General features: G+C 39.5%; 1 protein-coding gene across 5 annotated transcripts in view; it reads right to left on the bottom strand.

Moving 5' to 3' along the window:
- Positions 1 to 26,242, bottom strand: part of SAMD12 (sterile alpha motif domain containing 12) — a 360,212-nt gene that overhangs the window by 201,440 nt on the left and 132,530 nt on the right. For 4 of the 5 annotated variants that reach the window (XM_019714627.2, XM_074316664.1, XM_074316666.1 and 1 more), the window contains exon 3: positions 2,575 to 2,704. In XM_019714627.2, the coding sequence (XP_019570186.2) occupies positions 2,575 to 2,704 (130 nt within the window). The remainder of the gene's footprint in view (positions 1 to 2,574; positions 2,705 to 26,242) is intronic. The other variant, XM_074316667.1, reaches the window with a different exon arrangement.

Genomic DNA, 26,242 nt, shown 5'->3' with positions numbered 1-26,242 from the left:
CACTGGTAACCACAGCCCTGACCTCTCCCTAAGTCACTCTACCAGCTGAGATTTGCTCTGTCATCACGTCGCGATAGCTTTTATAAACCTCTTTGCCCCGTTGATCACTGCCTCCCAGGGTTCTAGGACTCCCAGAGCGTCTAGCATCACCGGGCTGGCAAGGGCAGGCTGGTTTAGGGCCTGAAAGCTATTTTCTGCTCTCCTGGCCCTTGTGATCATTTGGTTACTTCACATTTGCTCCTGGGCCAGACAATGAAAGGAAGAGAGTAGTCTTCTGAGGCCTCAGAGAGGTGCATGTCAAAAAGACATGGACCGAATGTTAACCTGAAACCATTTTCTCTGTTCCCTAAGTCCCCAAATAATTCCCTGCTTTCTTTTCTTGCCAGAACACAGGCTGCCCTTAGAATGAGGTAACAGTATGTTTTTGGAAACTTTCCTATGAGTGTTCACATAAGTAACTGTGCAATTCTGGTATGCAGAAGGTGTCAATACATGGCTGACTGAGTGGTTTACTTCTATTACTACATTTAATTTTCACAACGACCCTCTGACACAGGTACTATTATGTACCTCTATTTTGGAGATGAGGAAGTGACGTTAATGAACTTGCCCAGGATCCTAGCCAGGATATTGCCCAAGGTCCCAAGCAGGCTGTGATTTACCAACGGTCAGTGGTGCTCCATGGAGACCAACTGTGCCGCCCAAAGCAGTAGGACAGTTGTCTGAGGCACCTGTCTCGTTCCCACACCCCCTATCCTCATGTCACTTAATGGAAAGCCTTGGGAAGTGGTACCATTTAGTCCCCAAGCACTGAACCAGGAGCTTCTCACGTCTGAGGAGCAAAATGCTCAGCTTCTTCAAAGCTTTATAGATGTTTACCTTTCCCTTCAGGGTATCTCATAATTCTCACCCCTAATAAAAGATAACGCTACTTTCAAATAAGCTCATGAAAAAGGCTTTGCCCTTACTATCACACAGGCAACAAGAAGCGTTAGGCAGACGTTATCCGATGCAGGCTACCATAATCAGCCAGGTGGTTACCAACTGACTGATCACTTTTAGGGGAAGAATAACTGCTCCTATATGGGATTGTCTCACAGTCTTAAGAGAGGGACTAAGAAATAAAATCTAACACCTGGAATCTAAGCTACGTTCCAACTCTGCCTTCAGGACGTTAGGAATTTCATCGAAATGGGCCATTACCTCTAGGTGGGGCGAGGAAGTACATTAAGGACCATTTTTGCACTTAAGTTAGGAGGATTTCACGCTCTGTCAACTCAGCCTGAGTTATACTTGGGTGTGTTCCTTATATATTAAACATTATCAACTTGGCCAGCACAACTCTGATAATCTAGCTTAGTGTTTTTTAAAGCTCAGAAACCTTTTTTCCAAATCAAGTTTTCTATATAATTCAAATATACATAACAGACACAAAAGGAGCTGCTTTGGTTGACATACCCACCTCTACCCCAAGCACCTGCCCCCCTTGTCGCTTTGGTGGCCTCGAGTGCACCCAGGGGCTCCACAGAACACACTTTGAAAACCACCCATCAAGTCCTGCCCTAGGCAGGTGGGATCCATTCCAGATCTCAACGCTACAGGGTAAGAACCAAACTGCAAAAATAAATACTTTCTGCTTAACACGCCCCTTTCCAAAGTGATAGGGTGAACAGAACATAGAGAGGTGAGGATTTCAGAGGCTAGAAAGCACACGTTTGGAAAGAGCCTTGGCACCTGGAATGCTGAACGACTCAAGAGCACGTCACCTTCCTACCAGAGTACGTATCAGTTTTCTCTTAGAAAAAAGGGGAAAAATCTTGACTAGAACCAGGACGTCGCCATTTTTTTCCTCTTGAAGCCCAGTTTGATGCACAGATAATATTCCTCGGCCCTGTGTTTTATCATGGTGTTGCAAAGGAGGAAGGAGGGAAGAATGCTGCCACATAAAGCAGTCTCAGGGCAGTAGGGCAGGCGAGGTCTGGGCTCCCACAGTGGGCCCGCCCACTCCCCCTTGGCCACTCCATTCTCCAATTAAGAGACTTGGAGCCTAAGGGCTTTGACAGTTTATTACACTGTCATATTTTCTGCTTCCAAGTGCTTTTTGACAACCACATATAGTTCTCAAAGCCCCTTGATCTAAATTTGTGCTTTGAAGGTATTTATCTCAGGGGTAGTGACTGAGCAGTACTATAGTCACTTCAGAATTTTCCTATTTAGAAATATTTTCTACTTAGAACATCTACCTCCTGATCCTGTAACCAAGCTAATTTGAAAGATTCCCTCGCTTCCTTTTCTCTAGGACTGTTTTTCTTTTCTCTAGACTCCGCCAACCCCTTACCCTGATTCCCACATCCTTTTATAATGGACGCTCAAAATCTATGGTTCCCTAGAATAACGTCAAAGTAGCATGGCTGTCATGGCTCTGGAATGGATCACCCCTTTTAAAGTAAACTGATGCCAGAAAATTTCAGCAGGAAGATGCTGTCTCGTTGCAAGGGTATGGGAAAGGCCATGGTGATGGGGAGAGGGAGAGAGAGAGGGGGAGAGAAATATTTTGGATACTGCATACTTTACCAGTTATGTCATGCTGTTTGAATGACTCACTGTAGATCTGATACTGATTCGGACAGTGTTTCTTCAGCCACTTGCAGACATCCTGCTGAGTCCACAGAGCCACTGGTTTTGACAGTTTCACTGCAGCTGACTGTAAATAAAGAAGGAAAAGGAGTTTGTTAATGCCTAGAAAGGCTCTACTGTTAGAATGTGGTAAAGGCTACAGGCTGGATTCCCCAGAGATCAATATCTTGCTGTGTCCTCCTAACCTCAGCAGACCTTCTTTCTAGCCCTGAAAACCAAGACAGGAAAGCTCCAGGTAGAAAAGCCCATGAGAATCAGACCTCCCCTCGAGTTGTCATCTCTCCTGGGGAAAATCTCCAGGAAGGAGTCTTTTCTGATGAATACACTTAACAACAAGACAATAGACTTGCTAAGTAACTAATTACATTTTAGGGGGGAAATAGTTGCCGCCATGTGGCCTTTCTCTGTATTCTAAGAAAGTATCCATCTTTTGTCTGCTGATATCTCTAGGGCCTAGTACAACACTGGTCCTGGCAGGTGCTAGTAATTATTTTTTAAATGAATGCTATAGGATTTAGATACTGCAGATTAAAAAGTGCAAGTTGGCCTGGGAGCTATGGACTGAGGGCGGTCCTGTAAAGTCTAGGAAAATTAGTTATGCCACAGTGGGGAGGCAAAAAGTCAATTCTGCAGGCGTGTGGGGAATGGTAATAAGATAAAGAGGGTAGCTGGACCTTACGTGGCCCTCAAACACACACTGGATCTTTCAAGGAGGTGTTTAAAAAACCAAGCCAAACACAGAGATACAAGGACCCAGCTTTTGACAGATGGTGGGTTACAAACACATTCATTAGTTAACGGTAAGCAATGGTGCTAGACGCTGCTCTTCCTCATGGATCCCAGAAACTTGGTTGGGTCTGGAGGAAAGCATAGCTACTGTGTTTCCCCGAAAACAAGACCTAGCCGGACCATCAGCTCTAATGCATCTTTTGGAGCAAAATTTAATGTAAGACCTGGTCTTATTTTAATGTAAGACCTGGTCTTATTTTAATATAAAATCAGGTATAATATAATGTAATATATAATACTGGGTCTTATATTAATTTTTGCTCCAAAAGACGCATTAGCTGATGGTCCGGCTAGGTCTTATTTTCGGGGAAATATGGTATCTATAATTTTTATCATTCTAGATCAGTATTTGCCAACAAAGTAGGATTATAATGTTGATAGTCCTTTAAAAAGATGTTGGGTGGCACACAGACCTGGCCATAAATATCACTCACCTTCTCACTAGGGATCATTGGCTTTTGCTTCTCTTTCGATCTTTCAGATTAAGTCAAGGGGAGAGCCTGTATTTTATGAGTGACATTTAACATCTTTCTAACACCTGCTAAAGTATTTTTTGACAGAGAGGGGTCCCTTCATCCTCATATCCTTCAACAGAAGGCAGTACATCTAGCACCTAGTAACTGTTCTGTTTTACTTTTATTATATTTAAGGTTGCTTTTATTTTATGGCAAATAAATTATGGCAAAAATAAATCTTATTTTTGTTTGTAATATCTAGTTTGCTTTTAAAACAAACTTCAGTAAAAAAACAGTGGGTCAATTTTAAGAAAACGTTAAGAAAACAATAGTACAGATAATAATAGTAAACAGAGAGGAAGTGACACGCAAGTGATTCAAGTTTAGAAATCATAGTGCTCAGGTGTTATTTTCATTAGTGTATTTCCAGTTGTACGATTATGTGCGCCACCATTTACAAAATAATCACAAACGATATTTATCAATTTTTACTTTGTGCTGCGGCCATTTTTTGCACTCTTACTGTGATAGATTGTATTCTCCAAAGATGATTTTATATATGTACATATGTACACATACATACATGCACACACATATCTACTTCTCATTTCCTGTGACTGGCTTTCCTCCACTTGTATTTGATGTTCCCGCCCCTTGAAGTGTGGCAGGGTCTGTGATGGTCCCGACCAATGAGCACAATTGATGCTATCTACGAATGTGACTCCTCAGGGTAAGCCATACAAATGATAGTTTCTGCCTGGCTTACCCTGTCGGGCACTCTCCTTTGGAACCCAGCCACCATGTTGTGAGGAAGCCCACGGTACATGAAGAGACAGACCGTGTGTAGGAGTTTTTGGCCAAGCACCGAGATAAGGACACAGCTCACTGCAACCACCAACACAAGCCCTCAGAGATATGTGGAAACAAGCTTCAGATGATTCCAGCCTTTGCATATTTCAGCTGGGGCCCCCAGACACCAGGATACAGGGATAAGCCATCCCTGCTGAGCCGTGAGTGAATTCCTGACCCATCTAATCCATGAGCATCATAAATAGTTGTCTTCCACCATTAAGTTTGGGGTAATCTGTTTTGTAACCCTAATAACGAACACTAAGTTATATGCTCAGTGAGGATAGAAGTGTTAAAAATGTGCTCTCCCAAGTGTCTTACATGTAATAGATGCTCTAATGGCCAATGAATAAGTGAATGAATTAATGAAATGAAACCGGTCTTACGTTGGGGGGTGCAGTTTGGGTTCACAGACCTGTTTATTATTTAATCAGCAATGAATTTCAAGTCTAGCCCTTGCTGCTCTCCACCCCCGTGTGTTGTGCTCATACGGCTCCTCACCAAACTTGACCTCTTCCTTTGACCTTACATCCCTGGGTCACAGGCTGCCAGCCCTTGTCCCTGTAACCTCTGTTTGCAACCGTATCAATTGCTTTCTTAGTTTTGATTTGAGAGAAGGAGCTTTGACATGGATGGTGCAAATGAGTAAATGTTTTCATGTTTCAGTTTTTCCCTTTTGGCCCGTCATCACCTCCTTTCCTTTGCATGATTAGGATACGAGTATTTTGGCTCTTTTAGCTCGACATGCACTTGCTGCCATGTTTCACAAGTCAGCACTTCTGAATCTGGCTCTTTCCTGCTCTAGAAATTTTCCTTCAGATTAGCAGAATGAGTTCATAGCTGGCACATCATTACGCTGAAACCCCTTGCAAGCAAGTAAAGCTAATCACATTTTTTTTTTTTTTTTTTTTTTTTTGGAAAACGCCTATAAACCAGTTACAGAAAGCTGTAAATTAGGAAGGGAATGGCAAGAGGATAAAGGTGCTTATACATCAATATACTAAACTTCCTGGAGAGCTGTTCTTTAACTTGCTCGTTTCCTAGGAAACAGAGGACCCTTAGCACGAAGACAAGTCCAGTTACCTGGAGACTTCAGATGGAGATGGACTCAAACGTGCCAAGTCAACTCAGAACATGTCCTCACCAGCCCATCATGTATGCTTTTGTTATAAATTTTCCTTTTATCATAAATGAGGCTAATCCTCCAGGAGCTGGTTCATTTTTTCTTCGGAACATACTCTTGCTAAGCAGTCATTTTTATCACTTGCTTGGACAGCAATAAACTCAGAGCTTTAGGCATAGATTTTTAAGGGAAATGCCTCCACGTAAACTGGTATAGCAAACAAAATGAGGAGGGATGGAGATTCCTGCCGTGAATAAGCACTGTTGTCTCTCCGTAATCAGATAGTGATACAAGTCTTGGCTTTATGATGAAATTATTATTCGTTTGCTTCTCATTAACTTAAGAGCCATCATGACTCCAGTTGTTCCAGTCTGGTGCTGTTTTCTGGGTTCTCAGAGCAGATTTTCATTTGCTCTGCCTGAACTTCTGTCTGTGTAACACCTCAGGCCACCTCCCTACTTCTCCTATCGTGATGTCCCATCCCCAACAGCAACCAAGTTTTGGGAGTGAATGCCATCACCTGATTCCTTCATAGAGCTTGACTTTTATATCTATGTGCAATTTGAAACAACGAGCATTTGTTCAGCTCACATCAACCTATTTATCACATTGTCCTACTGGGCAGTGCGGAGTTGTCAAATCATAATAGTTTCATAGTGTTAGTATTTTAATGGCCCTCAGCCACCAACACTCACACCTCTGTTTAGACCCACTATAGACAATAACTGTCCCTGATATGCTGTGTTTTCTTTCCCACAGTAGGAGCCTAAACCAAAATAATAATAGTTCATAAACCCAGATACAGTATTTCATATTTATTAGAAATAGTAAACTAATAAAAAAATATATCCTGCCCAAAGGCAAACATTAAAAACAAACAAACATTTGCCTCAGTTCTTTTTCTCCATGTTTAGTCGACTACAGCATTCTCTGGATTTATAAATCTGGAGACACTTTTGGTTTGTTTTGCTGCCCAAGAGAGGCCGGAGGCAGTTTGTTACTTTAACCCGTTTGCATTGTGACACAAGCAGGATCCCAGGCTTGTCCTTTCTAAATGGGTCCAGGCCTTTCTATAGACAAGCTGAAATAGCCTTGACTTCCTGTTTTACAGGAAGTCCTTGCTTTATGCAAAAGACACCTTTCTGAGGAAAAGTTGTTTTGCAAATTACGTTGTTTTTTGTGTGTGGAAATGATCCTATTTTATACAACAATTTCAACGATGCTTTTCAGTAATCTCTGATTTGTATTGAACTGAAAACAACTCAAGTTTTAAGTTCTTCAAGGTAAACTTGAAGCTTTTCTGCTAATAAAAATAATTAAATGCATCAAAGAAGTTTGTTATTGGAAGAACATACACAAAACATTTTTAAAGGTAAATTTTATTTTGTAATCCAATTATCCCTTATCTGTTTTGCAACATAAATCCTCTTTTAATTTCCAGGGTTTGGATTTATAGGAGAACACGGCAATTTTAAGCTCCAGATGGCTGTACAAACCCTTAACTAGGTAAGCTTACATGAGGCCCAGTGAGTTGATTGTGAAAACAGTAGAGAAAGCAGAGATGGCTTCCATCTACTAGAAGGATAAAGTGAGCTTTACGGTCAAATATCATAAAATGGTAAACACATTTGCAGCATCCTATGTATAAGCAAGTATTTGCAAGCTCTAAACATTGCCTCTTCCTTCGCTTACCATCCGGCAACGTTGTTTCTTTAGTTCCCAGTCTATTTTATTGGCTTTCATTGTGTAATCTTTCTCAAGATTGAAGAAAGGAAACTGGAGGGGCAGGAGGAGGAACACACACACAACCCAGCAATGTCTACTTCAGCATTTTTTGATGCTCATTAACCCAAGAAGGGACTCTAAATACAAGAAACGATAGGTGAATTCACATAACACTTGGCATTTGAGTTAATTAACTTTTAAGTACCAATAATGTCCTCTTTTGTCACCTTAACTCTTTCATGGAAGAAGGTGTTTAGAAAAAAAAAAAATTAAATAGTAGCTCTTCCATTGTATTCGGTTTCCAGGGTAACTAATGAGATCCATTGTGCCGTTCTAGGGGTTTAGACCAAAATACCTTATGGTGAATGAAGCTCTTAAATTTCATGCCTCCCAAAGAGATGACATCTCTTTGCTAGTAAGTTTCTACTAGTAAAGTTGAACACATTACCTCTTGGGTGAATGTAAGTTAGAGATATCTAGTGTTATTTCAAAACTTTCCATCTCTAACCACTGCTTTAATACCACCTGGATCATCTCATCCTTCCGAATGTGGGATGCTGATCTCTTCTGAGCAGCACTGCACCTCTAAGTAGCAGAAATGTGTAAGCAATGGTAGTCATTTCTCCAAGGATACAGTGTGGCATTGTTTCTTCAACTGTTCTTTACATGGCATCTGTTTTAGACCTCATACTTTCTAGTTTCCTCCACAGGGCATTGTAGCTTGTATTTTCTTCAAAGGCTGTGCCCTATTATTGAAGCCTAAACCTTTATTATTACCGAGTCACATCATTGGCTCCCACACTGAACTTGGAAGAAATCTAAAATTTTGAGTCTTCTTCAAATGAATTTCTGTCCAACTGGGGCTCTCTTCTCCTGAAGGAAAATTTTTATGAACATCAAATTTTGTTTTGCAGGTGTCAACCCATTATCTGAGATCCTTTAACCAGGGTATTGGTTGATTCGCCTGTATTTGCACCATCCATGTAAAAAAAGCTTTTTGATGTCCTTAATAACTTTTAAGAATACAGCAGGGTCCTGGGACTAAAAATGTGAGAACCACTGTTCTCAGACATCGTTATGGTGGTGCCATTAAAAAAAAAAATAGTCTGGCCTGATATACTTTGTTTATATTGAATTTAGTGATGGTCTTTTTCATTCTTAAATGCTTGGAACCATACTCACAGAAACCAAAAGTGTGAAGGAATCTAAACAGTAAGTTCAAACTTAAACCCAAGGCAAGAATCCAATCCGCTGTTAAGACATTTAAAATGGTGGTTGGAAACCTGGACTTTGATGAATATATTACGGGGTGTGTGTGTGTGTGTGTGTGTGTGTGTGTGTGTGTCTGTGTAAACAACTTTACTTTGATAAATAAAGACCAACTATCATCCCCTAATAAAAAATAATTTCTCTCTCTCTCTCTCTCTCTCTCTCTCTCTCTCTCTCTCTTTCCGGGGAGCTGCATAAAATTCAATGATCTAGATTTGAGACTCTTCCTGAAAATTAGCAGCATCAGAAAAGGCATCTTGTGAAACAGGCCACTCCATTACTAATAAGCTCTAGTAGTTTAACACAGTGTTTTGTATAGAAGCCAAAATCAGACTTCTGTCATCTTTCTCACTGTTTCTTGAGTCCTGCCTTGGAGCAATGTAAAACAAATCTCACCACCCACTGCACTGATTTCCATTTTGTTTCTTTTTCAATTATTTTTTTTTCAGGTACAGTTGACATTCAATATTATTTTATATTAGTTTCAGATGTATAGCACAATGGTTAGACATTTATATAATTTACACAGTGATCCCCCAGTTGGTCTAGTACCCACCTGACACCATACTTAGTTGTTACAACATTGGCTATACTCTTTGTGCTGTACTTTACATCCCCATAATTATTTTGTAACTACCAATTTGTATTTCTTAAACCCTTCTCCTTTTTCACCCAGCTCCCCAAATGATTTTTGTTTCACACATCACATTGGTGCTCTCCACTGAGTCTCACGCCTTTTTTTTTTTTTTTAAATCATGGTACGTGCTAATGAATCCCAAATTGTGTCTCCAGCTCAGTGTTCTCTCCAAACTTCAGAATCACATATACGGCTGATGACTTCAGTTACATGTACGTAACCAGTAAATATTTCAAATTCAGCATGTCCAAAACTGAACTCCTGGTATTCTCCTCAAAACTCTTTCTCATCTTATCTGAAAGTTTATACTTCTGTTGCTGAAGCCCAAGTTTGAATTTATCATAGACTCCTGTCTTTCTCTTGCATTCCCATCTAATCTATTGGGAAAACCTGATGGGTCTACCTTCAAGTATATCCATACCTCAGTCTACTTTCATCAGTAACGTTCCTACAATACTGATTAAAACAAAACAAAACATTATTATGATGTACTGAGATGACCTCCTCTAGCTACCTAATATACTGAAGGTCATTCTGTTTGTCCCTTGCCCTTATTTTAAATCAATCTTTTTCTCTCTTCTTTCTTCTTTCTTTCTTTCTTTCTTTCTTTCTTTCTTTCTTTCTTTCTTTCTTTCTTTCTCTCTCTCTCTCTTCTTTCTTTCTTTCTGCTAAAATTTATTGGGGTGACAATGGTTAGTAAAGTTACATAAGTTTCAGGTGTACAATTCTATAACACATCATCTATACATCCCATTGTGTGTTCACCACCCAGAGTCAGTTCTCCTTCCATCACCATGTATTTGATTATTTTAAATCTTTACAATAGTTTACAAAATGTCAAGCAATCTGGCTGCCCAGTATTTCCGATGTTAGCTTGACTGCTCTCTCCATAATACATTCTGCTCCCACCACGCCTCATCCTTGCTCACAAATACCAACTATGCCCACTTCTTATTTTGCCTGGAATGCTCCTCTCCCAGAAACCCACATGGCTGATTTCCTCACTTCCTTCAAGCCTTTGCTCAAATACTACCTGCTCAGTGAGTCCTATCCTGATCTCCCTATTTTAAAAAATGCAACACTCCTCCCTCTGGAGCTTCCAAACTTATTACATTGTATTGAAGCCAAAATCAGACTTCCACCATCTTTCTCACTGTTTCTAGTCTCCTTCTCCACAGCAAGTGTTATCTAACACACTACGCAGTTCAACTTATTTTGTATCTTGTTTATTATGTCTCTTCCCGTGTCCTTGCAACCTCCACAAGGGCAGGGATCTTTCTTATTTTGTGAAGAATCCCAAACTTTACGACAGTGCCTGGCACAGAGCAGGCACTCAATAATTATTTGTTGAACGAATGAAAGGACTGTCTGGTCCGTCATCATATCTCATAGCTCCTATATCCTTGAGTGTCAGAAAACTGGTTCAAGTCCCAGCTGTGTTCTTAACAGTCCCAGGTTGGGAATAAAACAGCCTTTCCTCTGATTAGATTTCTCTTATATTGAGCCAAAAAAGCAGAGTCATTCTAGCACTCCAATTCTTAGCACGATAGCTCACATTTCTGATCCTCCATTTTTTTTCTTTTTATATTGATACAGAGAGTGATGTAATGAAAAAGTCTTGGCATTTGGAATCCTGCAGACCTGAACTGAAGGCCAGCTGTAGCATTCACTAGCACTGTGACCTTGGGCCGGTCACTCATCCTGGTTAAACAAGCTCCTCAACACACTGGAAATACTACCCATGTTGTTATTGGTGGAAGGATTAGAAATGGTATATCTAAAGCACTTTAAAAGTACCTGCCACATACTATGTATTCAGGAACGTATATCTTCCTGTCTCTTAGGTGGCACTAACACGCTCTCCTGCTAGATTCCCAAGCCTGATTTGGGGCAGCAATAGCGCAGTGCAGTGGACACAGGCAGAGCCTTTGGAGTCCAGCGGACTTGAGTTGCAGGCATTATCAGGTGGGATTAGGTATAGTGCGCTGACACCCAAAGAAAAACAACTGAGTTGTATCAAGAGTATTAAAGAAAGGAGTATTAAAAGGTACCAGTGGAGGGACAGCCGGGTGGCTCAGTTGGTTAGAGCGCGAGCTCTGAACAACAGGGTCACCGGTTCGATTCCCACATGGGCCAGTGAGCTGCGCCCTCCACAACTAGCGTGAAGACAATGAGCTGCCACTGAACTGCCGAAGGGGTGGCTGGATGACTCAGTCGGTTAGAAGGCGAGCTCTCAACAAGGTTGCCAGTTCGATTCCCTCATGGGATAGTGGGCTATGTCCCCTGCAACTAAAATTGAAAACAGCGACTGGACTTGGAGCTGAGCTGCGCCCTCCACAACTAGATTGAAGAAACAACAACTTGGAGCTGATGGGCCCTGGGGAAACACACTGTTCCCCAATATTCCCCAAGAAAAATTTTTAAAAAATGGCACCAGTGGAAAAGGTCTGTATAGGAACAAAAAAGAAAGTGAAAAAAACACACAGAAAAATGGGGGAAAAAAGACGGAAAGAGAAACCCAATTAGCCAAAGTAAAGGCTAGCTCCTTCTTACCCAGGCCGGCCTTTCCTGCACTATACACATTATCACCTCATATCTTCCAGTGACAGGTTGTGCCACTGGTTTTCCTCCGACTCAGAGTCAGATCCTCCCTGTCTCCAGGGACAGTCCTGCAGAAAGTGTCATAATCCCATGTCAAAGACACATCCTGGATTCCCCAGGCACCTGGTGGAGCTATTTATAAAGGAGCACCATCCAGATGTGTCGCCGCTACTGCTCACAAGCTGTGAAGTGAACGCTTGCATGTAACGCTGGTAAGAGCCGCTGCCTCCCAAATGCATGCCGCTGGGCATCAGGGTCTCTAACAATGAAAGCTCAGAGAGGGAATAGACAGACATGCACAGGCAGTCAACAGGAAACAAGATGTCTTTGGCATCCCAGATGGCTCTGGTTATCAAGGCCTGCTTTTTCTATCAGCCCAGCTTGTTGCACCTGCCAAGAGAAATATGGAGGGAGAGGATCACACTGTATTTGGTGTCTGCCCTGTCTCAGCGCAGCAGGAAAACACATCACTCATCTGCCCGGATGAGCATACTCTATGGGAGATGCTGTGCGTGCAAGGTGCAAAGGTGCACGCACGCTCGGAGCAAGTACCTTAGAGGCAAACCCCCAGCGTGAATGTTGGGTGAATGAAAGCATGACAAAAGCAAAAATGAAAACAAATATGCACCATGAAAATGGTTATTGATCATCAGCACCATTTCATAGCTCTGCTACAATTCCTTTGGAATAACAATGTGGTAAATCGAGAACAAAAATGTCCTCAGTGCAAAATGACCCTTTGCAATATGACCCGAGGTGTTTCAATCCCAAGGTGGCATCTATCTTTCCATCTCTTGGGTTGGGGTTGAGGGGAGAGCGAAGGAGAGCCTTGTGGTGCTTTGACCAAAAAATCAAGGCAGAGGTGATGATGGGCCAGGTCTGAGCTGAGTTCTCAAGTGGCCTTTCATGCTTTTATACTCTTTCTTATTCCTCTGAAATCACTATGAGGACATGACCACACAAGTCTGACCAAATCAGGCTCGGGAATGTACAGAAGCTTGTGAATGCCATTCCAGGCATGCATACATAATTCCAGACATATATAAGTAGTTAGACACAATTTTGTAACACAGTATATGGAAAGAATTGCTTTAACTATTTTAGATAAATCACCTTGCATCTTCCCAACCACCTACAATGTAGTTGCTACTTCCAGGTTACAGAGAAACAGGCTTAGAGTGGTGAAATAACTCATCCAAGGTCACATTGCTAGTGAGATGCTTACTTCATGATGTCACTCTAGCTTGACGGACGTAGGGAAAAATAGATGTGAAAAATAGATCTTAGTGTGGCTCCATTAAGTGAAGTGACTGCTTTCTTAATGGAATCAATTAAGATAAAGCTGGTCAAAAATGACCCTGCTATACATACACAATGGAATACTATTCTGCCATAAGAAAAGGTGAAATAGGACCATTTGTGACAACATAGATGGATCTTGAGATTATTATGCTGAGCAAAATAAGTCAGACAGAAAAAGTCGAGAACGATATGACTTCATTGATATGTGGTATATAAAACTGAAAACAACAAAAGAACAAGACAAACAAATGAAGAAACAAAAACTCATAGACAGACAATAGTTTAGTGGTTACCACAGGGTAAGGGGGGACAGGGGGTGATAGATGAGGGTAAAGGGGATAAAATATATGGTGATGGAAAGAGAACTGACTCTGGGTGGTGAACACACAATGTGATAGATGACGTATTACAGAATTGTACACTTGAAATCTATGTAACTTTACTAACAATTGTCACCCCAATAGACTTTAAAAAACAACAAAAAAGACCCTGCCGCCATCCTAACCTGGGTATGCCAAGCGTACACCTGGGATTGGCAGCAATCATCTGACCCCTAGTCCAGAGCTGTTTATCTCTTTCTCATGGAAGCAGGTACATTTTCTACATTGTACAACAGGGCAGCGCTAATTTCTGTCTCTCAATTACATCGCCAGGAAAATGTGAATAAAAACACCTCTGCCCATCTTACAAAGTTGTTGTGAAGATCAAATGAAATAATTAAAAGGCCACGTGTTTACTTTAGATGATTTTACAGAAAAGAGAAGGCTGACGGGTTTTTACGGCAGTTGTGGCCACCATGCTGTGGCACTCAGGAGAAAACAAAAGCATGAAAAATGTTGTTGCAATTGTGTTTACCAGGGGCAGGGTTTGGAGAGCCTAAAAACTCTGGACTAGGGTAGGGGTTGGGTCTATGCAAAACTTCCAATACTAGTGTTCTGGGGCTTTAAAAGTTAAGCCAACACGAAGAATAGCCACTCCCCAGCTCCATGACTTCTTAGTGGCAAAACAATCTATCTGTATGTCCACTTCAGCCAAATGACAACATAATTCAGTGGGGGCTGTTAAAGACTGTATGTTTATACTCCCCCAAAATGCATATGTTGAATCTCTAACCCCCAATGTGACCATATCTGGAGGTGAGGCTTTATGGAATTAAGATTAAACGAGGGCATGATGTGGGATTTCGATCCAGTGGGTTAGTGTTCCAATATGAAAAGAGACACCACAAAGTTCTTTGTCTGCACCAACACCATGTGAAGACACAGCAAGAAGGAGGCTGTCTGCAAACAAAGAAGAGAGTTGTCACCGGAATCTGACCAGGCTGCCACCCTCATCTTGGACTTTCAGAGCTATGAGAAAATAAGTGTCTGTTGCTTATGCTCTATAGTTTATGGTATTTTGTTATGGCAGCTCAAGCTGGCTAATACAGGGGCAAACTCTACCTCGTTCAGATAAACTGGGGAATTCAGCCAAATAATCTGGCACAATCTAAGATTGATAGACTTTTTAAAATCTCACCACACATAGGGAAGATAAAATGGAGGTAAGATGAATTATGACAACAGAAAAAACACACTTTTCCTTATAGATTTACATTTACTTTTCAAACACTGACTTTTATACAACTGAAGAAAATTTAACCCAGGATTTATCACACTGGAAAAATTACCTTTATTTTTACCAACTGTTTGTCCAGAATCCATGTCAATGCACAAGACTTTATGGCCACATCCCCCTCTGAACAAAAAATGATCTATCCTTATTTACTTAACAATTTAAGTAATTTTTATTCTTCTATAATTATCCTGTTTACTTTTAATCTTCATGTGGCAACTGAAGAAAGCACATACATGATTTAAAAAATACATTATACAAAAGGACTTATAGTAGAAAATGTCAGTCTCTTGTCCCATCTCTTCTCACGGAAACTTTTTTTTTAAGCAAAAAACACACAGTCTGGTCTAACCCAAATGTCTCCCTTCTCCAACCCCAGCAGCAATTTCCAGGGGCAACCTGTTAATAGTTTCCTCTTTTCAGTCTCTTTAATTTATCAGACTTACAGAATTATCTGTGGATATCCCAATGAGAATGATGAGGAATTAGCACATATATACTAGCTTTCTCCTCTACTCTCCTTGGTTTAATCCTGGTATGATTAATTTCAGTTCTTAATTATGTTTGTAATCTTAAATAGCGTATTTAAATCTATATGATTTTCCAAATAAAGACTCCTTGTTTATTTTTTTCTTTATTTGTTCATGGTTTTCTATATATACTTGTTCCTCTCCTTCCAAGTTCCACCTTCTCGCGTCCACAGTATTAGTTTTATATTGTCAAGGTTAACAGTGTATATTTTCTGTCCTATACTGTCTACCTGATCTGCTATGTTATGACTGTGGATTGATTCAAAGTTAAAAGATCAATAAGCTTCATTTATCTGATAATGACTGTGTAAATACTGTTCCAATGCTGGGCCAATTAGTCTAGTTTGGATTATTTTTTCTTGTACTACATTCTCAGAAGTCCAATGTCATATGTGCTGAGAATCTCAAAGAAGTTTCCCAACATGAAAATCAAATAGACTTTCTTTTCTTACATGTCAGCAGTTGCTTCAATTCGTGCCACAATTTAGTTTGCTCTTCCTACATATCGTTCATTAGAGGTCAATAAACTACAGCCCCATGGACCAAATCCAATCCACTGCTTTTTCTTTTTTTTATGGTCCATGCAATAGATAGTGTTATGTTTTAAATGGTTACTTTTTTTTAAATAATATTTTATGATGGGTAAAATGTATGTGCAACTCAACAGTCAGTGTTCACCAAGTTTTACTGGCAAATGGCCATGCCAATTTGCATTCATGTTACAAAGCCAGAATTAATGGCTGTGATAGAGACCAAATGGCTTGCAAACCTAAAAATATTTACTTCCTAGCTCTTGAGAGAAAAAGTCTGCCAACCCCTGCTCTACATGGTGGGAGATTTTTCTCAATATCATCTGCCAAATCATCTACTACCTTTGAACATTTATTTCAAAAATTGCATTTTACTTTCCGTGGTCTCTCTTATTCTCTGATGTGTTCCTTTTTTCAAAGCATCCAGGACTTTTTTTAATGGATGCATTTTTTTTTTTAATGAATGCAATATGGTTCTGAATTTCTTTGAGGATACTACATTTTTTTACAGGAGGATTTTCATATGTCAAAAGGAGGATTTTCATAAGTCAAAAGTTCTCTTTGCTTATATTTGACTTTACCCGTAAGTGTCCTGCAAATATCTGGTTTATATTTTTGCCTCTTCATTTTTTAAAAAGTGAGGTAATGGAGCACAGAGCTGGATTTCTGTGTATTTGCGCTGGGCTTATTGCCTGTGTGACCTATTACTCAGAACGTTTGCTCAATGCCATAATAAAGATGACATCACTCTGAAGTGCTACCATCCACACAATATGCTCCCATTCATCCTAGACACTTCACATACACACACACACACACACACACACACACACACACACACTTTAAGAGGCTTTTTTTTTTTGCCCGAGGCAAAATCATCTGGCCTTGGGCTTTCTTCCTTCCTTCCATTCTCATTGTTACTGCCACTGATGTTTATATTCCTTTTACTATTATTTTTAAATGGTATCCATCGGGAAGAGGCAATAGATAGCTGTGTTCGGTTTGTCATCTTACATGTACGAGCTCCACATTTAGTTTTAAAAATTGTTATTGAGGTATATTTTATCCATGTAAAAGAATGTATATCTACATGCACGTATGCATGTACTTGTGTTCTACTGAAACGCTAATAGTTTAACCACTCCCCTGTTAAGAGACATTTATAGTTTCCAATTTTTCGCCACTATGTATTTTGAAAACCTTCACCCCCTCTCCCCACGTCTACCTCCAGCTCCTGTCCCATTTTTCTATTCTCTTCACAAAATGCATCTGCAAAGAATTGCCTGAGGGAACAATCTGTTTCAGCACCTTGTACTGTCACTGGAGTCGGGCTTCCCTCCCTGCTTTTCCACTGAACATGATCTTGTCACAGCCACTGAGGCGTTCAGATTGCTAATTCCGATATCACTTCTTTCAGTATTAAACCCTCCTTCATGTGGCCTCTTGGTAGCATGTGACACAACAGAACACACTTTGATCTTGAAATACATCCTTCTTCTAGCTTTCAGATAACTTCCCTCTGATGGTTTTCTTTCTATCTCACCGGTTAATTCTTGTTTGCTTGCTTCTCCTCCTCTGATCAACCCCTAAATGGTGTGCTTTAGGGTTTGGCCTGGGACCCCTTCTACAATATGTCTACTCTCTCCTATAGCAATTCCAAGTCCCATTGGCTCTCAGTATTGGCAATAAGACATTAATGCTCAAGCTTACACTTCTCCCTGAATATCTCTCTCTTTGACTCACTTACACAAGCTGCCTACTAGGTATATCTCACTAGAATATCTAACAGGACTTTAAAACTTAACGTGTCCAAAACAGGATTTGTGATTGCTCTCAAATTGGTTCTTCCATCAGTGTTTCCATATCTTGGTCGGCACTGACCACAACCCCAGTAAACGTCCTTTGCTTTCCTTCATCCTACCCCTAACACAGAAATGCACAGACCCATATCAGGACTGCTGAGTCTGTGTGGACATCTCGGGACAGGATCCATACACTTGCCTCCACCATTACTCCTTTCAACCCAGTTCAAAAGGCAACCATGTCTCACCTAGACTCAGGCAATAATCTCCTACCCGATTTCCCACCTTCCGCACTTGCCATCTATAATCTATAATCTATTGTCCATAACTCAATCAGAGTAAACTTTTAAATGCGTAAATATGATTGGGTCCCTCACTGCTTTCTCCCTCCACTTATAATTAAATCCAAATTCCATCCTCCTGCAAAGCCCTCTCCTAGTGCGTCTCCTACTCTTCTTTGTCTTGGTCTTGATGTTCCAAGAACAAAATATTCTTCTTTCTGTTCCTCCAACTCATGGAGCCCATCCCTACTTTAGGGTGGGTAACAAAATCAAGCTCTTCTCTCAGATTTTCGAGACTAGCCTTGGTTTGTCATTCAGATCTCAGTTTCATCGTCATTTCCTCAGGACTGTCTTCCTCGTCTCCCAGATCGTCACCAATCCCCAAGGCATCTTTAATGCATGACAGCCCTTATTATCTGGTAGTTTTTTCCCTGCACCTAGGCACAAAATAAATATTCTTTAGATGAATGAACTATACTGTAAATACAGAGCTACCTCCATCATCTGGATGGATCCTTGGTAATATGATGACCTATAAATTCTAGAAGTGAGATTACAAGTATTTTCTACTTGTGATTTTGCATCACTTTTTTTTTTTTTTTTTTTTAAAGTAGACTTTATTTTCAGTGCAATGGTAAGGTCACAGCAAAACTGAGTGGAAGGTATAGATATTTATCATGTCCTCCTGCCCATCCCCACATGCATAGGCTTCCCCATTGTCCGTATTCCCCACCAGAGAGGTATGATTGTTACAACTGATGAACCTACACTGACACCTCATTATCACTTACAGTTCAGAGTTTGCATTTGGGTTCACTCTTGGTGTTGCACATTCTACAAGTTTGCACAAATGTATAATGACAGGTATCTACCATTATTATATCATAAAGAGTAGTTTCATTGTCCTAAAAATCCTCTGTGCCCAGCCTATTCATCCCTCCCTCCTCCCTAACCCTTGGCAACCACTGGTATTTTTACTGTGTCCATAGCTTTGCCTTTTCCAAAATGTCATATAGTTGAAATCGTAGTGTGTAGTCTTTTCATATTGACTTCTTTCACTTAGTAATATGCATTTAAGTTTCTTTTCATGGCTTGATAGCTCATTTCTTTTCAGTGCTAAATAATATGCCATTGTGTAGATGTACCACCATTGTCTTTTTTCAATCCATTTACCTACTGAAGGACATCTTGGTTGCTTCCAAGTTTTGGCAATTATAAATAAAGGTGCTATAAAAATTTGTGTGCAGGTTTTTGTGTGGACATAACTTTTCACCTCCTTTTGGAAAATACAAAGGAGGGCAATTGTTGGGTTGTATGGTAAGAGAATCTTTCGTTTCGTAAGAAACCACCTAACCTGCATCTCGTGTGGCTACATCATTTTGCATTCTTTCCAGCAATAAATGAGAGTTCCTGTTGTTCCACATCCCTGTCAGCATTTGGTGTTGTCGGCGTGCAGGGTTTTGGCCATTCTAATAGGTACATAGTGGCATCTCATTTTAATTTTCATTTCCCTGATGACATATGATGTGGAGCATCTTTTCATATGTTTATTTGCCATCTCTATATCTTCTTTATTGAGGTGCCTGTAAAGGTCTTTGCCTTTTGTATTTTTGTATTTGTTATTTTTGTATTTGTTATATATGTCTTTTGCAAATATTTTATTTTTGTATTTGTTACATATGTCTTTTGCAAATATTTTCTCTCAACTAGTAGCTTGTATTTTCATTCTATTTACAGTGACTTTCACAGAGCAGAAAAATTTAATTTTAATGAAGTCCACCTTATCAATTATTTCTTATATGTAGATCATGAATTTGGTCTGGTTTCTAAAAAATCATTGGCAAACCCAAGGTCATCTAGATTTTGTTCTATGTTATCTTCTAGGAGTTTTACAGTTTTACATTTTACATTTAGGTTTATGATCCATTGAGAATTAATTTTTTGAAGGGCATAAGTTCTGAGTACAGATTCACCATTTTGCACATGGATGTCTAGTTGTTTCAGCACCATTTATTGAACCACTATCTTTTCTCCTTTGTATTGTCTCTGCTCTTTTTCAACGACCAGTTGACTATATTTATGTGGATCTACTTCTAGGCTCACTATTCTGTTCTATTGATTTATTTGTCTATTGTTTCACCAATCCCACTCTGTCTCGATTCCTGTGGTTTTATAGTAAGTCTTGAAGTCAAGTAGGGTTAGTCCTCCAACTTTATTCTTCTTCAATATTGCCTTGGCTATTCCATGTCTTTGGCTTCTCCATATAAACTTTAGAATCCGTTTGTCACTATCCACAAAATAACTTGCTAGGATTTTGACTGGCATTGCAATAAATGTATAGATCATGTTGGAAAAAATTAAAATACCCATTAACATGGAATACCTTTTATTTAGTTCTTTGATTTAGTTCATCAGAATTTTATAGTTTTCCTCATATAGATCGTGTACATATTTTGTTAGATTTATTTCAGTTTTGTGGATGTTAATGTTAATGGTATTGTGTTTTTAATTTCAAATTCCACTTACTCATTGCTGGTATATAGGAAAATGATTAACTTTTGTATTTTAACCTGTATCCTGTCACCTTGCTATAATCTCTTTTAGTTCCAAGAGGTTTCTTGGTGTTTTTTTCAATTATTTCAGATTTTCTATATAGACAATCATGATATCTTGCAAACAGATTCCTTCCCAAATCTGTATCCCTTTTATTACCTTTTCTTGTCTTAATACCTAGGACTTCCAGTACGATGTTGAAAAACAGTGGTGAGAGGGACATTCTTGCCTTTATCCTGACATTAGTGGGAACATGGTGAGTTTCTCACTATTAAGTATGTTAGCTGTAGGGTTTTTGTAGATATTCTTTAGCAAGTTGAGGAAATTCCCCTCTACTGAACTGAGAGTTTTTATCATAAATGTTTTTAGATTCTGTCATATTCTTTTTCTGTATCTATTGATATGATTCTGTGACTTTTCTTCTGTAGCCTATAGTGTGATGGATTACATTAATTGATTTTTGAATGTTGAAAGTGCTTTGCATACATGAAATAATATTAGTCATAATTGTTTTAAATTCCTGGTTTGATAATGCTAATATCCCTGCCATATCTGAGTCTGGTTCTAATGCTTTTTCAGTTTCTTCAAACCGTTTGTTTTGCCTGGAGCTTCTCTCTCAGAGTTGTCCACACTGGACCTCCAAATAATTAATCAATTACAGTTCAGGATTTCCCACCTGGCTCTTATTCCCACGGAGGTTTCTGCTCTGGTGACTCTCTCTATACGCACCCACTGGTCTCTCTAATTTGGGGGCCAGCAGTTTGTTCTGTGATCTCACTTCTCTTACGGATCTGAGTTATTGATTTTTTGGTTTGTTCGGCTTTTTACTTGTTGTTAGGATGGAGTGGCAACTTCCAAGCTTACTACATGCTGCACCAGAAACCAGAAGTCCTCCTGTCTCTCTCTTCCTGTTCCAATATGACAGTAGAACAGGGTTTTGGCATATGCCAAAAAGAATCAATAATGCCCAGGCATAGTCTTGTGCATCTGAATTTGAAAGTGGTGAGGATTCTGCCCTATATAATTAATTAATTCATTCATTCAAATATACTTACTGTAGCCTGCTCAACGTTAGGTATGGAGTATTGAGCACTGAATAACACAGAAGAGGCCTTTCCTTCATTGTACATTTAATATTCACAGATATAAGCCCAACAGACCAAAAGATCTAGATAAGGGAGTCTACATGACATTGTGAATAGGATTTCAGCCTCACTCTGCTCAAATGAAATTCCAGAGACCTGGCTTTGCATCTTGGTTTTTCCATTTACTAACTATCTGGTTATAGGCAGGCACCTTTGTTTCTCTATACTTTTGCTTCACCATAAAGGAAAGGGGGCTAATATATTTATCTCATAGGTTCGCTATGACGATCTGATTAGAAAATAAACTCAAAACATGTCATTTAGTTCCTGGTACTAATGATAATTAGTAAGTGGTGGTATCTGCTGTTATTATTATTTCAATATTACGTCTAATGCTGCTACAGCTGCTACTGCCACAACTACTACTACTTATTGTTATTGAAGAAGTGTGGGTCCAATAGAAATCAGGGTTAAAACGTATTTTCAGAAACATTTGTTGACAGCTACGCCATAAACAATATTAGTTATTTCCCAGTGGCATCATTTACCCAGACCCATAGGAAGGCAAAAATGCAAAAAATTTGATGGCTGCTGTTTTATCGTTCTCTTCCAGAAAACAGCATGAAACAATAAGAAACATGGCATCGTATCCCAGTCATTCCTTAGATCCAGGCAGGAAGCTGGCACTTATTATTTGCAAGAGAAATCTCATCATTCTCTGACTGGCCACAAATACCCATTAAACATGAATTCTCGCTCCCAATCAGCACTCACACACCTTGGTTAAGAGAAGTATTTTCACTTTTTCAGTCTTTCTTCCAATATATTTTGTTGTTTTTTTTTGGTCTGTGTGGCCGACTGACCTTCTCTAGGGAGGATCATTTGGGGCCACAAATAGAAATCTGGAACCTCACTGAGCAGTGCTTATTTGGCTCATGAATGTTATTTGTGACAATGAAATCTGGATCCTATGGAAGTGCTCAACCAATCCAAAACAAGAAAAACTCACACTCAACAAGCATCATCCAGAATCTGTAGGAATGAATGACACTAACAGATACACCACAGATGCAGTTTCACTGATTAATTATAGTTGCATTTCTCCACAAATCATTGAAAATCCTCTTTCATGCTTTCATTTTTTTCTATCTCCTGTTTATTTCTTTTTAATAAGCTCCCCCTTTTCTTTTTTATTCAATTTTTCCTTTAAATTACACAGGTTGTTGAATTTGAGAAACCTCCATCTCTGTTTTTGTATGCATATTACTTTCCATTTTTATTCTGGGGCCTAATTCTGATTTTCAGTCTTGGCATTCTGAGCAGGTCCAAAAGGAGGCTGGAGGTTCAAAGGTATCTTCTGCATTACTCAACCTTTTTGATTTGAAAGCACATTACCTTAATAATAAAAATATCTGGGTTGCACATTTGATATACAGACCAGAGAGATTGAGTGCAGGACATTTTTCTGATCCTTTAAAGAAAAGCCCAAAAAAGGATTCCAAACTAATTTTCCACTGATTCTCTATTCCTCCATTACATTATTTTTCTGTACCTTTCATACATCAGTGAAGCCCCTTCAGAGTCATTTGGGATTATTGATTATGAAGCAGCAAAAATCTTTCATACTGCAAGCAGGGCGATTTCAGCCTCTCTCAGCTACACTTTCAATCATATTATTTCTACTCATCAAATGTATTTCATTCCATAATTCTTTTAGAGTCAAACTAGTTTTCAAGTTACTATTACTCACTGAAAAGTGACCATATAAAAAGTTTAAAATCTGTAGCTTTAATGTGCCTGACACTTAATTTTATGCTCTGTTGCCCCATTGTTCAAAGCAAATAGTAGTTAAATCTCCAGCTATATAAATGTGTGTGTGTGTGTGTGTGTGTGTGTGTGTGTGTGTGTTCAGTTCACGGCTCTAGTTTTTACAATATTAATATATTGTGCTTAAAAAAAAAATCTGCTACCCAGGAAAGGTGTAAAATAATAATTTATAATCTATCACATTAGCTTTGCAGTTTCTCTTTGCATAGCTTTTTGATTCTATGGTGAATCCATTCAGTAGCACTTCTACATTAATTTTTATTTTCTACTTTAAACAAATAAAATGTACATCCAGCTGACAAAGAACTAGACAGCAGGGCAGCCCTGAAAGAAGCGAAAATGCCTCCACATAATATCATTCAAATTATTTTAAAAAACAAAACAAGCAAACAATTATTAACAACTATGGATGACTATTTTATAATGTCAGGTGCATGCAAAGGTGTTTCATTCCTCAGAATAAGTGGTTCTTGCTAACTCCTTGAGGTTTAAAAGAAAGAAAATTTTCATGAGAAGTTTCGATGAATTGTTACTATCAGGCAGAAGGCAAACAGTTAAATAGGTCTTTCTATAGAATAATTAGAAGGTTCATTCATGTATGAAATATTTAATCAAGTATCCATTACATGCAAGGGACTCTGGGATGCACCGGTGAGAAGGAACAAAGAGACCTCTGCCCACACGTGGCTTGTGTTCTAGCATAAGACACAGACATTAACAAGTCAACAGGCAAATGATGACAGATGCCATGAAGACAATAAAGCTTGATGAGGAAAGGAACTGGGGCACTGTGAGGAGATGGCTATTTCAGATGGGATGGTTTATTTCATATCACAAGTAGGCACTAAAATAAAAGCTCATATAAGCTGGAGGTATTTGAAAAAGAATTAACACATATAAACCTCACAATGAGAACATGAAAATTAAAATTGTGTTACACAACATTGATTTTATAGAAAAGCTCCTACTTTTCAATAGAAATGTGATTTCCAATAATAATATGGCCTCCAACCTGCTCTGAATTCTCATATAATATTGCCCCTCTTCAAAGCTCCATTCCCATTACTTTTTCTGCCACGAATTATTATGACGTACATCATCCTATAACCATATAATTACACTGTCCAATAAGCACACATGATATTGCAGTGCGTAATGGGCCAGGTATAAAAACACAAACAATCAACAACCCACCATTAAATGAAGGGAAAAGTCATTTATTCAATTCACATAGTCCACATTTGTTAAGCACTTACTAAATGCCAGGGACTGTGCTGTCTCCTGGGGACACAAAAATCAGAACTGGAGGCCAAGGGTTTCAAAAGAGATGGAAGAACATTAGAGAAAGCTAATTAGGTAAGAGCAGCAGTACATGGCAAACGTGCAAGGTACAGTTATACAGAGGGTGATTTAAGCAACCGTACAGGGTACTCCGCCTGCTGCCTGCATGAGCAAAGGTGACATGGAGTCAGAGAGGAGGTAGAGCCAGCAGTGGGCATTTTTAGGACAGTGGCACATGAGGATATTAATGTGATTAAAAGAAGAGACCAGGAGACCAAGAAAGCTGGAAGAGTCTGCGAAAGGAACTCTAGCATGAAGTAGTGCACAGGAGGGTGGGAGAGGAGTCAACGTAGGCTAGGGATGCTGAGGTCACGACCAATGGTACAGTTTTGTTCCCACATACGGCAGGGACACCTGCCTGCACATACTCATGTAGTCTCTCAAACTGTGCTAGGCGGCTGCTGGTGAAGCCAGAGTGAACGAGACCCATGTCTATAGTTCCATCTGGGAAAGCTGACAGGATTAGTGGCCAACTCAGCTTCATCACTAATCATTTCCCCTGATCGACTTCTCCAGCCACATAAGCACCTGCCCCTTTTTAGGCTTCTGTGCCCTTGCACATAATGTTTTATCTTGCTAGGACCTCACTTCCGCCATCTTTACCTGCAGAATTCCTGCACACCTTTCAAGACCCAAGTCAAACACAAACTCGTTTGGAGGATTTCCCCCAACCCTCCTCATCTCCACGTTGTTCCCATAGTTTTTGGTAACATTCTCCAATTAGAGTCCCTTTCCCAGTGAGGCTTAATTATCTAAATGCCTGCTCGCACACAGAACCATGAGCATTTCCAGGGTACTGACACTTCTGCCCATCATTTCTACAACTCCAACACAAGGTTTGCCATATAGTAGCTGTTGATCAGGTAAGTGTTTGCTTTTATGTAATTTATTATTCCAGAAGTCATTTAACAAGAGCTCAGACAGCCAAGACAAAAGATGTTATAGTATGAGATTTTAATTCATTTTTAAAAATTATACATGGTAATCCTAGAAGGCATACTCACTGTAACAACTCAAACAATCCAGGTGGATAAAGAGACACACACTCTTTTCATACTATTTTCCCAATTCCATTATTCTCAGCAAAGTGAGAAACCATCATCACTTTGAGGTATAGCTTTGCACACATGTTTCTTCCTATGCATTTGATACATGTATATATTCAGACTAGGAATCTAGTTTTCTACAAGCCTTGCCCACCCCTACAAGTGGGACGGTACCATATGCATTGCTTTCCAACTTGTTTTACCTAACAATAATTGGTTTTAAAGATATTTTCCACCCTAAAACAT

This window comes from Rhinolophus sinicus, linkage group LG12 (genome assembly GCF_036562045.2).
Source record: "Rhinolophus sinicus isolate RSC01 linkage group LG12, ASM3656204v1, whole genome shotgun sequence".
Lineage (NCBI taxonomy): Eukaryota > Metazoa > Chordata > Mammalia > Chiroptera > Rhinolophidae > Rhinolophus > Rhinolophus sinicus.
Note: the sequence above shows the minus strand (reverse complement) of the source record. Positions and strands in the feature narration are given on the sequence as shown.